General features: G+C 43.3%; 1 protein-coding gene across 7 annotated transcripts in view; it reads right to left on the minus strand.

Annotated features, from left to right (window-relative positions):
- Positions 1 to 13,571: 13,571 nt before the first annotated feature.
- TENM3 (teneurin transmembrane protein 3) overlaps positions 13,572 to 18,156 on the minus strand; it is a 319,443-nt gene continuing 314,858 nt past the window's right edge. For all 7 annotated transcript variants that reach the window (XM_062575783.1, XM_062575781.1, XM_062575778.1 and 4 more), the window contains one exon: positions 13,572 to 15,246. In XM_062575783.1, the coding sequence (XP_062431767.1) occupies positions 14,491 to 15,246 (756 nt within the window). In that variant the 3' untranslated portion in view covers positions 13,572 to 14,490. The remainder of the gene's footprint in view (positions 15,247 to 18,156) is intronic.

An 18,156-nucleotide genomic window follows, 5' to 3' on the forward strand; every position in this document is an offset into this window, starting at 1 on the left:
TGAAGTATTACCAGATTGGCAGCCTTGGGAGGTGTGCAGAGTCGCTTCTGAGCTTATCGCCGCTGTTTCTGAGGCCAGGTTGCCTAGCAGGAGCTGTGAGCAGTGGGCCCATAATTGTATGATTTCACCCCAGAAAACTTTCCACTTACACCTCGGGTAATACTCACCCTAGACAAATACTGTTCTAGAATTATTACAGAAGTTTACAGGGGGAAGAGTGAACAGTTTCACCTTGACTTTCCCCAGCAGAACAGTGAGAGAATATGTCCAAAAATAAATGGGAAGAAAGCTCTCAGATGGTGCTTCTCAGTCCAAGGAAGCAATAAGTGCTCTACTTAGGCACGCAGATTATCAAGAAACCATTAGCAAGATTTGTTCGCTAGTACTGTGAGTGTACAGTCTGTTCTCAAGGTCTTCTCAAGCACTTGAGAAGCACTCGAGAGAGAACCTTGAGAGCCTGGAGATGGGAAGGCTTCTCTGCCTCTCTGCCCCTGGGGCCTGGGGTTGTTTGGAAATGACAAATAGAACTTTATATCCCCAGTTGGAGGGTGCGGGGCAGCCCTTTACATCTCGGAAATCCTAGTGTTTAGCTTGGGCCTATTCTTCTGACTTGTGATATATTAGGGTGAAAATACAGTGTCTGATGAGCAGATGTGGAGAGGACATCCTGTGTGGTACACGTGCACTTGGAAAAGCAGGGCCTCAAGCCTATTCCCTGCTCTGACCTTTGTAATGTTGGGCTACACTGATATACTGAGGCTTTCCTCCTGCTCCTTTCTCTGCTACTGGTGAGGGAAGGTCTGGTTTATTTAATCAGTCTTCACACACAGAATCGCACAGAATGGTTGAGGTTGGAAGGGACCTCTGCAGATCATCTAGTCTAACCCCCCTGCTCAAGCAGGGTCATCTACAGCATGTTAGACAGGGTTGTGTCCAGGCGGGCTTTGAATATCTCCATAGAAGAAGACTCCACAATGTCTGTGGGGCAACCTGTTCCAGTGCTCTGTCACTCTCACAGTAAAGAAGTTTTTCCAGGTCCTTCTCTGCACAGCTGTTCCAGCAGGTCAGCCCCAAGCCTGTACTGGTGCATGGGGTTATTCCTCCCTGGGTGCAGGACCCTGCACTTGCCCTTGTTGAACTTCATGAGGTTCCTCTCTACCCAACTCTCCAGCCTGTCCAGTCCTCTCTGAAAGGCAGCACAGCCCTCTGGTGTGACAGCCACTCCTCCCAGTTTGGTATGGTCAGCATAGTTGCTGAGGAGGCACTCTGTCCCTTCAACCAGGTCATTGATGAAAAAGTTGAACAAGACTGGGCCCAGTCCTGAGCCCTGGGGAACTGCACTAGGTACCGGCCTCCAACTATACTCTGTGCCATGATCACAGCCCTCTGAGCTCTGCCTTTCAGCCAGTTCTCAATCCACCTCGCTGTGCATTCATTAGCCTGCACTTCCTGAGCTTGCCTCTCAGGATGTTATGGGAGACAGTGTCAAAAGCCTTGCTCAAGTCAAGGTAGACAATGTCCGCTGCTCTCCCCTCATCTACGCAGCCAGTCATTCCATCATCGAAGGCTATCAGACTGGTTCAGCGTAATTTCCCTTTGACTACTCCTGATCACCACCTTTACCTCCATATGCTTGGAGATGACATCCAGAATGAGCTTTTCCAGGGATGGAGGTGAGGCTGACTGGCCTGTAGTTTCCTGGGTCAATTTCCTTGTTTTTAGTTGCTATTTTCTTTCTTCCCTCTCCCTTTTTTTTTGACTTCCATTTTGTTCTTCCTCTCCTATTCAGGACCTGACCCTGTTCCTCAAAGATCAGGCTGCTCGCATCACTCTTGCTGGGATACTTTTGCATGTGACCTGTGCTGCGACAGGCTTGGTACACATGCCACAACATAAGTTTGAATAGTGATTTTGCTCTTCTCAGACAAACCTCTGAGGAAAATTCCCAGGGCAAAGTCTGTTGAAGTTCTAAGCCCAAAATGTGATCTAGAGAAACTGCTCCCTTAGAAGCACAGTTATGAGTTACTCTGAGCAGGGAGAAAAGCTGGGTTGCTTTCTAGCTTTTCCAGCTCCCATTCTGTTCAAGAGCCTTGTGGTAGGGAAGACAGCACAAAGTTGATGTTTGGCTCATCCTTCTGCCTACTGCCTCCGCTCTTCCTCTCTATTCAAAATGAAAAAAAGAAAAAAGAAGTTAATGTTGCATTGCTCAAATATCTTAGTGGTGGGGATATTGAGTTCAAGATAACATGAACAATCCAGTGGTTAATGTTCAAGCATAACTGATATATAATGGGAGATTTTTAGCAGGGTTTTTTTCTTTATTTTTTTTTAAGGCCTAATCCTGCAGCACAGTCTAGGAATTTCAGCAGAAGGCTTGCCATACTCTAACTGGTCTTACAAATTTTGTACAACATAGTTATTTTGACAGTGTTTTGATCAAAGGTTGTATAAATCCCATTAGTTAGAGCAGCTGAACTTGTGTTTCTAGGAGGGGGCTTTTATCACTTGAATTCCAATGGTACAATTAAAACTTGCATGTTCTATGTGCAGATAAGCTTTTATTTGAGCTCCTGTGGCTCTATGTTCTGGTGGGCTAAGGCATGGTGTGATCTGATGTAGTGTGTGGGCTGCAAGATCCGAGCTCATCAGCATTTCCTAACTGTGGGTTGTCAGCTCCACATCTCCCTTTTTGTCAGCTAGTGTCATATCCTTAGCATTTTGGTTGAATGTTTCTTGTTTGCTCCGACTGAGAAAAGAAACAGAACTTGGGAAAACAAATGGTGCTTCTTTACTGAGTTGCAGTGATTTATGCACATGTCAACAGGAATGAGGAAATGCAAATCCCTTCTACTTTTAGATATGTTTTTATTTAATACCTCGTGCCAGCTACTTTGAGGGCATTATTGTATTTCTTGGGTTGTTGAAATCATTTGACCTTGTGCCTCACAACACCGCATGGGGTATATCTTAATAGACCTGAAAGGTATAGCATGCTGTGACTTGATTTTATTCACATTTATGTAAATATCACCATGTTTATTTTAAAATGACTGAGCTTCCTTAGTTGCAGCTCTGGCTTAGTAAAGGTCACTGAAAGGACAGTTAAATTCCTGTAATCTAAAATTAGAAGACTTCACTTAAAATCATGCTCACTGTTTGCCATTTCTCACTTTCCTGAACTCAGACAGTGAAACTAGACTGGTCTGTTTTATTTCCTGCTTTTTTGTTGATCTGTGTGACTCTAGTGACTCTAGCTAGGCTTCTGATAACAGACTGATAGCTGACAGAGTTCTAGATAATATGAAAAATGCTTCCAACAAAAAATTAAACTTTTAAGTATATTTGTTTGCTTTTAGGTAACTGAAACCTTTCAGTCTCATAACTGACTGTCTCTAACATCTGACCGTGAAGAGGAATTTCTTCCCTGTGAGAGTGACAGAGCACTGGACCAGGTTGCCCAGAGAGGTTGTGGAGTCTCCTTTTCTGGAGATCTTCAAGGCTTGCCTGGATGCGACCCTGTCTAACATGCTCTAGGTGACCCTGCTGAGCAGGGGGGTTGGACTAGATGATCTCCAGAGGTCCCTTCCAACCTTACTGATTCTGTGATTCTATGATCAGAGCTCCATCTCAAAAGGACAACTTGAACAGTCAGAAAAGGGAGCTGTAAGACACTACAGGTATAATGAGATAAGTCAGTTGCTGGCTTATCACGTAGTGCTGGTCAGGAATTGTCAAGATTTTTTTTCTCCTGTCAGGAATCCCTGATTTTACAGATGTTAGTGGAAATGTACCTATCAGTATTGGCAGGCAGGTTTTCTCAGGTAGCAAAAGGAATCTCTGCAGAAGTATGGATGTTGGTCTGTGGCAGGTCCTGCTCGCCCTAGGAGGACCTGCAGCCCTCCCCTCTCCCTCCCCCCCAGGTCCTTGGAGACCACTACCAAGGCCTGCCAACCCTGAGGCTTAAACTTCTGCTTGTAATATCCCAGATGGGTAGAGCTCCTGGCTACTAGTGCTGTTCTTAAGATGTGGTTTTCTCAGTAGTGTGTTGGATCTATGTTGGGTTCAGCTAAGTGATTAAATATGTTTTGAGCCAGAGAGGGAACAGGTGGCTGAAACTGTTGTAAGATGGCCACTTAAACCAGCTCCTCTTCTCATTAAGCCTGGCTGCATGTTCCCATCCTCTCACTTGGGCTCTCTTAAGGCATATCAGAGAGCTAAGTCTATGGAAAATGAATCTTGGAGAAGCAGGGCAGGGTTATTTTTCTGTGAAGTTAGGTCTCCTAAAGTGGCTCATATCAGGATCAGATGGATATAAATGCTGGTACAACAAAAGGGACGGGAACCTTTGGCTGGGAGCAAGTGGGAGAAAAGCATATGACCATTACTTTGGCCAGCAGCTAGCCATGAAAATGGATAAACTACAGGATCACATTGTACCCTGATTTCTGAGCCTTAGCAGGGATGTGTGATTTAAGCCTAATGCTCCTACTTCAGTGACTACTTATACCACTGATGTCAGCAATCAGTTGCTTAGTGTGTGAATTGAAACTATACAACACTGAGGCTCAGATTCCTGGTTGTGAACACAGACCTCTGGGATATGTGCCTTAGTCAATAAACAGTTGGCTACAGTTGAGACATCTCACTCTCTCCTTGTGATTTCCCCAGTGGAAAAACATAAAGGCTGCTAGGTTTCCTCTAGGTGTGAAATCAGGAGGTCTATCTCAATATAGGCCATGGCTACCTTTTTGCTTCCTTGCCACCTGCAATCATCTTCTCTCTTATTGCTGTTCTGCTGCTGCCTGAAACTAAACTGAAAAGCCTGGCAAGACAAGGAGACTTGAAGATATGGCAAATGGCTTTAGCCATATGCTCCCTGAGAGTGCTCAGTCCCAGAAGCAGGTGCAGCGGGTCCTGTATGGAGCCAGCAGGGCCTGTTCAGCAGGACTGTGCCTCACACCTCATGTGCAGAGTGTCCTGTCCCGTGTTGGCTGAAAACCACTGCGTTAGGCAAACTGCTACGAGCTGAAGTCTGTGCCTTCTAACTCACATTGGAGTCAGTGGGATTACTTGTATGTATAAGCATGCAGAAGGCAGTTTTAGGCTGCCATTTAAAATATGTATTAAGTTAGTTAAGTGAGGTTTTTTTATTAAATGTAGTCTACATGTGCAGCTGAGAGCCTCTTGTCTTCCAGGCACAGGGTGCAAGTGACCACTGCGCTGCTGCAGAAGGTAGCAGGTATTTGACTGGTTCATTGCTAATTATTGCTTCAGTAAACAACAGCTGTTCAGATGCAGCTCAGCTTCTCACTTTGAAAAGATTACAGTGCCCAAACTAGTCTGGTATTATTGAAAAAAGAAAAAAAAATGTTATAATCATTTCACTCCCCTACTGCTACAGATTTTATGGGCCTTGTAGTGTGCTGTTATGTCAGGCATATTAATTGCCAGTGAGTCGATGTTAAGCAAATGAAACAGCTTTGTGCAGTGTTTGGACACTTGGTTATAGACGGTTTAACAGCAGTCTTCTGGAGAGACTCTACATTAGTCTTAGATTATTTTTCAGCAGTAAAGGGATGGCTCTTTCAAAGTAACTATAAAACGAACCATTTCTGCCGTGCAATAGCCATAATAAGCTGTTAAGGTACATGGCAAAGCATGAGGTCAGAGGCAGTGTGTTCTTCCAGCCACCCAAGAAGTGTAATAGCAACTAATTAGTGCAGCTCCTTCAGAGGCTATTGCTATTAAAACAGGAGGGAAGAAAGGAGGAAAAGGGAAAGGGGGGGGCCCTGCTGTTAATATCTGTCCTTTAGATGAAGGACTTGTTGGTATTAACTTAGCAGACGGTGAAGGCCTGACCCAGCACAGCACCGACTGTCACTGATGCACTCTTGCCACTGAAAAGAAAAATAGTCCTGTTCACCAAACTATGCAGTTTGTGGCCTTCTGCTTTCTCACTGAGAAGCAGGATTTATAGGGCCTTCCACCTTGATTTATTGAGGAGCAAAATTACAAATTAACTTTCAAAGCACGTGCAGGCACCACTGCCCGACACCAGACTGGACCTTCCTCCCCGCCCTCTGTCCGAGGTTGCTGCCGCCGGCTGGCTGCTGGCTGAGCTGTCTGCTGGCCAGAGTCATTAGATGGCGGCAGTGGCTACGGCCAAGGCTGGCCGGGATGCCTGCTACCTTCGGGCTGGTTCTGGCCAAAGCTGAAACCCTCCAGCTGAAACGACAGCGTGGCAGCTGGAGCGTCGCTCTTTGTTTAAGAGGCCGATCTCCATCCACACTGTGCCTTTCGCTGGCTGCTGATGAAAGCCATCTGTATGTATCTTTTGTGCAACTCAAAAAAGAAAAAGCGTATTTCACTAAACGCGTGTGCCAGCAATCAAGCTGGCACGCTTTTATTGTATTTAAAAAGGAACAAGTCGGTATTAGCGCAGCGACTCATTGCGGGGAGTCAAGCACTGGGCCAAGCTGTTCAGAAAAAAAGGCCCAGCAGCGCTCGGGCACAGAGCTACTGTCCGGGCGTGGGGCCTCCCTCGGGGTCCAGACTGGACGCTGGGGGGGCGCAGGGGGAGGCGAGTGTTGCTGCTTCCTGGCCGTGGGGAGGGCGAAAGCAGCGTGGGCTTGCCCAGGAAGGGAGAAGGTGTCTTTCCATGGGCGCAAGTGCATGGCGTCTCCCATCTGAGTGCTTAAATCCACACCTCGCGTCAGATCCGAAGCCGGCGCTGCCCTTACAGGCCCGCAACCGTCTTCTCTGCAGGGCTAAAGTGTTAAAAGGGCCGCTGTGAGGGAGCAGAAACCCACCCCAGCTGCCCAGAAACGCCCATGGCAGACAGGAAGGTTTCTGCTTGAGGAGCACGGGGGCGATTTCGCTGACGGAGCCCTTTTTCTTCTCTGCGATGGTCCGACCCACCGCGCGAACACGCAGCAAGACCCCTCAAAATGGCGGACCAGGAGCGTCGCTCCCTCCCCCTCCCCCTCCCCCCCCCCCAGCCCCGCGCCAAGGGGCCTCTCCCCGGGGCGGCCGCTGCCGCTGCCGCCCTCCCTGGCCGCCAGGGGGCGCGCGAGCCACGGCGGCGCCGCCCGCGCCGCTCTGCGCCGCCGCCGCCGCCTCGCTGTGTTCCCTCCCCCCCCCCCCCCCCCCCCCCCCCCCCCCCGTCCCCGCCATGACAGGGCCGAAGTACGAACGGCGCCGGGAAGGGGCTGGGCAAAACGCCGGTAGGCAGCGGGGAGGTTTGTTGTCGTTAGTTTTAATAATCTGCTGCTCTGTAAAGTAACAGAGCGTCTTAGTTCGTGCTGCGGACTCCGAGGAACGATTTAAAAACGCCGCAGACCTGGCGTGGCCTGTTGAGAAACTCGCTGCTTTCAGAGAGATTTCTGTTGGTGCAGCCGGTGTCGAGTTTGGATGTGTCAGGGTTGGACAGGGGCAGCGGTGGCTGGCTGAGCCGAACTCAAAACCTCTGGCCTGGCATTTGCCGGAGATAGAAAGTTCTCACTTTAACGTCTAGCGTAAGGCCAAGCAGACCATGAAATCATCCAGTCTGAACTCCCATCGGCAGCAGCCATTATAGTGCAATTCCAATTGCCAAGAGCTTCTGGGGACTCTCTTATCCTGTAGTTCGTTCTAGTCATGAAATATATTTTATTTACTTACTGAACCAATGTCTAATCTGCCTGTGTCCCCACACCCTGGCCTTAGAAGCTCTTTACTACAGTGTATTTTCTGCCTTGCTGTGAAGGCACCTACACCCTATTGGCAAAACCAACACTTCAACACTTATCTGGTGTTAAGGGTCTTTTTTTTCTTCTTTTTTTTTTCCCCCTCCTCCCCCACTTTAAATCTCTCCCTGCAAGGTGTTCTTCATCAACCCTTAGATTTCTCTGTGGTGTCTCCATGTGTGCCTTCTCCAGGGGTTTGAAGAGCTTCTTCATGATGTATGCACCAGAACTACATGCAGGCACCGCGGTGCCAGTGCAGTATCCAGTGATAACATTGCCTTCCTATTTCCCTTGTTTAACAAGGCCTGTAATCTCATTAAGCTTCTCTACCCCTCTAAGCGCTTCTTCCCTTGCCACTAGTATTGTCCTGGCATTTCACAATGGGTTATTTATCCATTATGCACTCCTCATTCTTTCCAGTCATTGCTCCCTTGTAGGCCGATACATACTTTTCATAGCAAGATTTGCATTTCTTATTCTGAGCTATTTTACTTCGAGTTGCCTGTATTAAAATGCATTTTGTTTGAATGGGCTCACTTTAGCGAGAGATCCAGATTGTTCTGTATGACTGCCCTGTCTTCACCATTATTTGCCACTTCATCAATTTTTGTCATCTGCAACTGTTGACATCACTTTTTTCCCCTTTTTCTTTCTTTCTTTCTCTTTTTTTTAAATATGTTTCTTTTAATATCGTTGCTGAAAAGGGTGACCAGCATTCTGCCCACCTTGCAGCAACCCTCCTGACCCAGTAGTTCTTGTCAGCAAATAATGGCTGGATTTTTCTCTAGCACCAGATAACATGGCTATAGCTATTCTCAGATTGGAATTTGTCTTCACCCAGGTCTCCTACTAGCTTTCCCTGCACTGTTTTTTTGATTGATGTAAGGTTAATTGCTCCATTAGATAGCTGTTCCTGTCATTTCATCTTCAGAATTATTCCTGGGCTTGGAATGTGGAAGTATTTTGTTGTGTTGGGTTAAGTGTGTCCTGCATGGCCCCTATGCACGGCTGGCTCACTGCTGCTTCAGACAGCTTAAGTGTGATTGAGAAACTAGAGCCAGCTGAAACATGTTGTCGCCTTGCAGCAGTGTTCACTTTCTGAACATCTTCCCTCTCCCCTGAATCCCAACAGACTTTATTAAGAAAGCATTGTGGGAACCATTAACTCCAAGCTGCATAATTACATTGCTGTGAGTTTTGACTCGCAGTTTATAGTGGGAGAAAAAAAAATGTATGCATCTCTAGAAATTTATATTCCTCAATGACAGAATTTTAAGTTAGTAAATTAAAAGGTTTACTCATTTTACCTAGAAAGTTATGGTAATTAACAGTAAGAGAGTCTGTCTGTAGAACTACTAGAGGCACTAAAATAAGGCTGTGAAAACATTATACTCCTCTAATGAGCTGCCATGCTTGTGCTTCACCTTTCAAATAATTACACATAAGACTCACCTTTTTTTTTTAAAAAAAGAGTGGTTTTGCTGTTTTACCTTGTTTAGAATAGTGTGGAACAATATTCTGTGCCTCTGCGTGTGTGTGTGTGTGTGTGTGTGTGTGTGTGTGTGTGTGTGTGTGTTTATTTTTAATATACACCCACACTATCTATATATATATAAAATGTGTGCATGCATATATATATAGAGAGAGATAGATAGATATATTAAAAAAATGTGTGTTTCTCTCTCTCTCTCTCTCTCTCTCTCTATATATATATATAAAAAATCTTTTTTGGGGGGGATGCACTTTATTTCATCCTTGCACAGATCACAATTGTATGTATCTGTAATTTTTTTTAAGGCGTATACATAAAGCCTAGTACAGTTAAGATGATAAATCTTATGCCAATATTTGCGTGCTACTGTCACCTGTGTGACTGCACTCTCACTGTTGCATTTTATACCAACTAATGCCAGGACACCCTCGCCTTCCCCTTCATCCCCGCCACATGCTGCTACTAAGGCAGGGTAGAATATGCCTGAATTTCCGACTGTGTGCTGTTTTTCCTCCCTTCCTGTCACAGTGCCAGGTGCAATACCCAATACTTTTTATCTTCTGATTAGCAGGTGGCACAAGAAACAAACCTTTGCACTGTCTTTTGCCCTGAGAGGCCTAAGACATTTTTAGTGACCTGCAACAAATAATCTTTCTGCAACAGATGAACAGAAGTTGACTGTTTTTCAAACTTTTGTGCATTTACGTTAAGCCCTGGCACCTTCATTTACATTACTATTAGAATAAGGGGGGGGAAAACAAGAGGGGGCCATTGATTAATACTAGTGTTCTAAGTTTCTGTAAGGCTAGCCTAGGCACTCATATTTTTAAGTTGTGGCTCATATGGTTACAGCCATTCTGCCTCAAAGCTAAAACCTTCAGAGGAAAAAAATATGTATACGGTTTAAGCTCACTTAGTATGATGGCTACAGACGATGTGTTCCTTTCTCCTTAGGGAAAAAGACCTGGCACCTCCCCATTAGTGAACTGGTTTTTGTTTTTGGCTTGTTTTGATCACAGAGCCTTCAGCAACTTGTGCATGCAGTCAAAGATCAATTTAATTTTATAAGCACTGCATATTTAGTCCTTAGCAGTAATTGGCTGTGAGAAGCTGATCAGTCTGGTTGGGCTGGGTATGGCTTCAATAAGGGACATGACTTGACTATCTGTGTCTGTGCTGTTCAGTTTATACTGTGTGATGCTCTCTACTTTGGCTTATTTTTAATTCTGGTGGCTTCTAGTAAGTAAGTGTCAAATAAGCAGCTTCTAATAAGCTGCTTAGAAGCAGTTTCTATTAAGTGTCTTTTTGCTTTGCATTTTGTATCCTCAGAGAATTATACATTAGGTTTGTCCTCTTTTTCTTAAGTGTTCAGACCAGCCATTTATATAACTAACTAACTGTAGTTTGCCATTCTGGCGTTAACAGTAAACAAAGGTAGTAACCCTTTTAGAAGACTTTTTTTTTTTAGTGCTATGTCTTGAAAAGAACAGCATATAAATTCAAAACTATGTTTTATTTCACCAAATTTTAAATTTGGCAGTTAAAGACAGAATTCAAACATTTTGTCATCCCAGATTCTCTGCAAATGCAGCCTATTCTCTCCTAGACAATCATTGTAAGCTGTTATTTTATGCAGTTTTTTTTTTCTTTTGCAATCATTCAGCCATCACTTAAAAGTGCCTCTGAAGAGTGGCAGTGGTAACTGGCATTTTTTTTTTTCTTGTCAAATGCAAATCTCTCACCTCCCAAGTGTGAACATACAAAGCTCTCTTACTGGTATGTATTTTTTTAATAACGAAATTAGGCCACAGTTAGCTAAGCAGAGTGACCCGATTCGTGCTGGATCAACATGTTGTTATCAACTTGAGGTTGTCACTATAAAGCAAGTGTGGTGAAGCCTGCCTGATCCAACTAAAATCATAGCAATCTCTTGACATACAGTAGTGCTGAAATCAGCAGTTTGTACAAAGCAGGCCTAAATGCAGATTGAAGGATCTCTTCCATGTGTATATGTAAGTACCAGTGCCAAACTAATTATTTACAAACAAAAACTTTTTGTTGTATTTTTACTTAGGAGGATATGAGAGAAAACAGTTCTAAGTGGAGTTGTTGTTGTTTAGCTCTTCCTTACCTATGGAAGATTTGGCTTTGTAAGTTGTATTTAATGTTTTCTCTAAAGTAGGCCACCTGAGAGTTCCTTGGAGTAATTCCCTTTGCTGAGTTAGCAGCCTGACCCATTGGACAGAGCAGGGAGGGAAAAAGATACTGCCAACTGTGAAGCAAATGAATCAATACCGGTGCAACTGGATCAGTTTGCTGCTTCCCGTATAACCAGAAAAGCAATAACACAGCTGTAATGTCTGACACACATTTTTTTTTTTTTTTTTTAAAAAGATAAACACACATACACACACACACACATTGGGTTGGCTTTTATTGGAAAGCCTAGATGCAATCTATAGTTATCAATTTGTGGAAAATTCAGGACACATATAAAGGTAAGAAGGCAAATTAAAAGAACAGTACAAATCAGACGAAATATACATCTCAAAATATCAGGATAGCATTCTGACTGGCATTGCCTAAAATACTTGGAATCGCCTCCTTTTTTTTCTTTTTTTTTGTAATATGCTGCTTTTAATTATACATTTTTTTTTCTTTAAAAAGATCTTCTGTTTACATATTCCCCAAGGTCACTATTTCCTGCAGGAGCATGTCCAGATCACAAGTCTTTTTTAGCAAGAAATAGGCTCATTATAACTATTAACAAGGCCACTAATTGGCTTGATTTGACTTTATCTAAAATGATCACCAACAGATACTATAATTTGTTGTTTATTGGTGCCAGAACAAAGGAGAAGGAACTGGTACACGTCAAGTAGAAGATATATTTCATTGTTGACATGTTATACAAGCTTTTCATATTCAAACAGAACAGAAACATTTGACATAATTTAGAATATGAGCCTATTTCAACAGAGAGCACTTACAGCATGCTAAATACAGTGCTGTGGAAGAGCCACCCAACAGAACTGCAAACACCTAGCATTTTACATTTCAAAAAAATACGTAGATCAATGACACGCCTCTGGGGTCTGACATATCGTCCTCTCTAAATTTAGGGCCCTCAAGACTTCAAGGGTAAAAATACTAACAACTAATCTGTGCTTTCATTCTAATAGATGATTAGCATTCATTATATGTGTATTTAATTCTGAATGTTCTACCCAATACACACATACAGTAATAGCACTGATACTGTAAATTCGGTAGCAACTTGGCTGGGAGAAATTCAAATCTGTTTATCAAACAGTCTTAATGTGCAATTTAGAGTATGTAATACCATAGAATCTCAGAATACAAAGCAGTTAGTTAGAAAACTATTTTTATTACATCCACTTGAACCATTCATAGTTAAGACACGTTCACTTACTATGTTTTGTCATTATAATACATGGATAGAAATACTGTGTATATTTAAATGAACATCAAAAAACCCCAATTTTGTCTCATCTTAAAAATATTATTTTTGTGGCTGAATTTAGTGCTCATGAGAGTAAAGCTCTGAGAATGGTTTCAGCCAAGAAGTAAAACAGATGCCTTGGATGCCATCACAGGCTTCCTATAAGGAACCAGCTGCACGCTTCAGTTCTGTCCTGGAACAAATAAGAAGATATACTGGGCCTTGGAGCAGAGCATGCCAAATCTATGCAGTGGTGTTGCGATGCAGACTAGGCACTAGGATTAGACCTTCCTCTCTATCCCCATGGTCAATCTTCACAGTAGTGGGATTTGATCTGCTAGCTGAAGACCAGGAAATGCACCTACAGCTGCCTGCCATTATGTAGCATCAAGTCAGAGGGACGCTTCCTTTGTATGGAGTCATAACATCTAAAAGAGTTGTATTATACAGAAGACAAAGTTGACATAACTGGATGAAACTACATCGTTTCTTCTTCTTCTTCTACATAACAAGCACCTGCAACACTATTCTCCCCATTGTGAAACAGAGCTCCTAAGAAAACAACAGAAACCCCACTTGGTATGAATAAATGTCTATTTATTATTACATCAGGGCTGGAAAAAGACAAGGAAAACCCAACCTATTAAAGTCTTCCATCATAATAAATGAGACTTATTTGGTTACTGTGCCTTCTAACAATGACTGATGAAGTGGCACTGGCCTGGGTGACAGGAGAGGTACAAGAGGGGAGGGAGCTGCAGTTGGATTTAGCCAGCCACTTTGGCGTGTTCCATCCTATCAGCAGAGTGATAGATGCACAGCTTTAAACCTAATACAAAAATATTAACACTTTTGGACATTAGTCATCACTGTTATATCTCTACAATATAATCCTTTATACTGTACAGCTATAACATAAAAGGTGCAATTCCTTTTTCTTTAAAAAAATCACACACAGCACACATTTTTATCATTTTATTTTTAAGTATAAACTTTTTAAACACTTTAGATAAATTAACTCCTCTGAGACTAATATTTGATGTACAGTAAATTGTAATTCATATAAAAATCCATAAACAACTTGTCTCACATAATTTACAAAAAAAATCAGGGTTTCCTTTGCTTATCTATAATAAGGATTCTACTGCCATTCTTCCCCCCAAGGCAAACCATGTTAGCACTGTAAAATCCATTATTAACTTCCCATGGTAGCATAAGTCACTTGTGCCAATGTCCTTTTAGAAAGCAGCACAGTTTAAAGCCGTTGGGTTGTCTATAAACAGTAATTTTTGCCCCATGTTTTAAAATTAACAGATATATATCACATCCTATGCGGGGGGGAGGGGGGAAGAGAGAGAGAGAGAGAAAGAGAGAGACTAGTTCTGTAAGCAAAGGTCAACAATTCAGTAATATTTGGAAACACTGTATGTGTCTGTATCTTAATTAAATACAGTGCCTCAAAGAAACAGCCTGTTGAAAAATCTTTAGGCCTTTTTTTCTTTTCTTTTCTTCTTTTTAATACTTTTCAGTCCAACTTGAGTGCAGCGATATGCATATGTAAACATATTCTTTAAAGCAGATCACCTTTAAGGTCATTGAGAAAAAAAAAAAAGTTTTGTCATTAGCAGTATCATTCTCCTGGAAGGCGCTCTTTTTTTCCAGTACAGAGTCTGTTCAGATTGTGCTACAGAAAAAAATCTGAGCAAAGATGTAAGCTTAGGCTCAAGTAGTAATGCAGCAAAACAGTTTGGTCTCCTTTTCGGAAGACACTGGTACACAGTCTCTTTGGCAGCCTGAGCTAAGCCAGTGTGTTACCTCTTGCCTATCTCACTTTGTCTGAGGAACTGTATATTGTTAGCACTGTCTGCTAATTCTGGATATTGCTCCACAGAGAGTACATAGTACCCATCATATCCTTGTACCTTTCCAGCACTTAGCAGCTGCCTCTTTTCGCCTTCTGTCCACAGCCTGGCACCTTCTTCTCCATCTCTTACTCTCTGCTGTTCTCTGGCCCAGGCGCTGGAAAGAGCTCTCTGCCGAGCCTGCTCCAGTATGCGAGCCTTCTCCTCATCAAGCGTCATGCCGTAGCGCACGTGAAGCGCCAGGGCACCGTACTGCATTTCAACGTCAGCGAACCTACGAGTCCTGCCGTTTACCACCGTTGTGGACTGGGAAACGGTGACGTTGATGCCATTCTCCAGGGACTTCCGGCCGCTCGTCAGCCTCAAGGTCCCAAGGTCACTTTCGGGGGAAGTGGTCTTGATAAAATAGTGAGTGTCTTTTCCCTCAATGGTGAAATGCAAGTTTTCTAGGTAGTAGGCGTTGTTCAGAACAGCTGCCACTTTTATGCAGTCCTCGTTTGCAATGTTGAGCACATTCGTTTGCACTTTGCCTAGATTGACAGCAAGCATAACCCCTTTCCCGATCAGAGACTTCACTGTAGCGAACCACAGCCATGACTTTGCTCCACTGGATTTCCGTCTGCTGACCTGTACTTCTGCCATCTTTCCCAGGGAAAGGAAAGCCTTTGCTTGTCTCGCCACTTGTTGTTGCACTCCAGAAATTGGCTGTAAACAAGAACAGACAGAAGTTTTACCAACCATCTGTAGCCGCTCCTCTAGATGCCAAGCAGCCAGGCTTTCTTGGTATGCTGCCCATGGCTGACAACAGGATATTCCACAACTGACAGTGCCAGGGAGTTAATTAAATCTACATACTGCTTGTTCTGCTGCATTACAAGACTATGTTGTTTGATAATGATGTTCAGTGTGGTTTTTTTTGTTTTTGTTTTTTCTTTTTTTTTTTTTTCCCCTCTCCCTGTCTCCCTGAGAACATGCACCCCCTACCCCCACACACTGTGGAACTCCAGCAGCTACTTAGTGGGTTACACAGGCCAGGTCTTTGTGATACTAATGCTTAATATGGGAAGAACTAGCTTACTGCAGTACTATTTCATCCTTTGACCCTGTTTGATTGTGATTCCTGCTTCTCAGATGGAGAAACACACCACAGGAAGCTTTTAGGAAAGCAGAGATTAGAATAAAAGAGAATCCAACTTCAGTGCTCTACACTGGCTGCTATAATACCTGCCTTGCCATAGGAAGAACTCGTTCTTTTGCAAATTGGTGACAGTAACAGGTTGATTATACTGTTTTCATCCTGTACAGACATGACCCAATCACTTCCTTGCAGGTGAGTCAGATGTGAAAAGATAAAACGTGCAAAGCATTACTCTGTCATAGGCTTATATTTGCATGTAGGCTTACAAAAATGTTGCATGATGCCTGTAGAAGCAGTAACTGTCTATCATGGTTCCATCTAAACTGAGCCTTTTGCAGGTCGTTACGCTCAATTTAAAAAAAAAAAAAGAGTAAGTCTTCTCTCCCCACCTCCCTGCCATGTTAGACCACAGGGTCTCTTGGGTAGCTGCACTCTTGAGACAAAACTGCAGGGAGGCTGTCACCTAATGGTGGTAAAGGAAGGGGAGGAATCGAACCATGATGATAATCTTTACAGTGAAAGAAGTTTTTAAAAAAAAAACAAAAAAAAAAAACAAAACAAAACAAAAAAAACAAAAAAAAAAAACCACCCTACAGGGCAGAAAAGTGGCATATTGGGGAATGATGCCCTTTCTTGCAAATAATTACAGAAGCTATTAATACAAGTGGATTTGTGAAAAAGCTACAGCCAATTCAGTTGTGTGACCTTTCATTTCACTTGCTATAGTGGAGGCCATCCAAGTATCAGTGTGGTGGCTGAGGCATAAAAGAGATGACCAGCTTGTCTCTGGAGAACTGTTAGGGAGGGGAGGAAACTACAGTTCCAATATATTATGTACAAGGGTGTGGGGGGGGGGATCAGCTCTGCCTAAGTGTGGTGAGGTGCAGAAGTACTAGACTGAAAAGCTAGGCTAGGAGAATCTGGAGAAATGTTTCCTTGAGTATGAAGAGCTATGTGTAGCCCTGTATGCGCCACGCACTCTTGGTAAAGATGGAGGACAGCTAGACAACAAGACCCTATGGCAGACGTGCTGTGGTCAGTCACGGCAGCTACGACAGCGGGAGCAGTGAGCAGGAGTGGTTAGCTGGCACGGCTAGACAGCGAGCAGCTCGTGTTATGGGTCAGTTGTAGCTCAGATGAGCCTTTACAACTGTGCAGAATAGGCACGTCCTATCTGTCAAGTCTTGGGTCTTGGCAACTACAAGCTGTGAAGGAGATAGAGAGTAGTATTGATGGAGCTGGGGAGCAGGCAGCTGCCCTAGCAGTTGTCTCAGCAGGAAACAGAGAGGAAGATTTAAATAGCTTTGGCTGCGTTTTTGAAAAGGAGTAGTTAGTTATTATAGATTACTGAGTTTATCTTCCAATTGACCCTTCCCCCTCTTTCAGTAAAATACTTTTTAACCCATTTGATGCATTGCTGACAAAGGAGGCAACGGTCTGCTCTGTCTTCCCAAATTTCTGGTGGGAGACCAAGCAGGAATCACTAACCAACTCCTACAATCTTAATTCAGCCTTGCTACTAATCAGAGAGAACAGCTCCTGAGGGAATTACAAACTGACTTGGGCTCTCACTTCTCAAATGTGGGGCATTCCTCTCTCTCCATACTTGCTAGTAAGTATGGATTTCAGCTGCTGTAACTCCTACATGAAGGCTACTGAGCATAAAATATACTCTAGACAGCACACTCCTCAGTGAGAGCAGCAAGATATTATAGCAACTCTATAATGACAAAGTTTGTTTATTTTTAACATGCATTCTCAGAGCTCTGAAGCAAAACCTTAGCACTCTGCAAAGCTCACTTATTCCAGAATGCTTCAAAATGCTAAGTGGTTTGTGTGTTTACTCCTGGTTGCTGGTTGTTTGTATTTGCTTGTTCAACAGTGTATCATACCTACAGCCTCTTCCTACCTGCAAATTTGCAATCTTTTTTTTTCTCTCCCCTTTTCTCTTGTCCTCTGTTATGTCACATGCCCTGGCATTCCTCACTGTTGTTAAGCTCTTTACTTGAAGGAAGTTTTTGACAACTACCTGTCTGTTCTCATCTCTGACTAGACTGGGTCTCTTGCTGGTGTGCTGCTATTTGTTGTTTTATTGGTAATTGTGTTCTCTAGCCTTTGAGAACTAAATAAACAACCTCTGATAGTTCTTCACACTGTTGAAGATGACAGGTCTTATCCCATTACTGCCATCCTGCCCAGCCGCTTTCAGTGCTCTTTGTTGCTTCTGCTGTTCAGGGAAGACACTGTTCTCATGCTGTGCTCTAAGGTCTTTTTCCCTGTTACTCTACTCATGGCTGTTAAAATATATATGTATATAGTGAGTCACTTCACGTATGCAGAGTTCTTTTCTGTATGTTTCCTTCTGTTCTACCCTTTGAATGATTTTTTTTTTTGTCTAAATTAAGTTGTAAGGTTCAAGATCATATCTTCTTTCCATCTTGCAAAGTTCTCTATCTTCTTTCTTTTAAAACAAGATC

This window comes from Rhea pennata, chromosome 4 (genome assembly GCF_028389875.1).
Source record: "Rhea pennata isolate bPtePen1 chromosome 4, bPtePen1.pri, whole genome shotgun sequence".
NCBI lineage: Eukaryota > Metazoa > Chordata > Aves > Rheiformes > Rheidae > Rhea > Rhea pennata.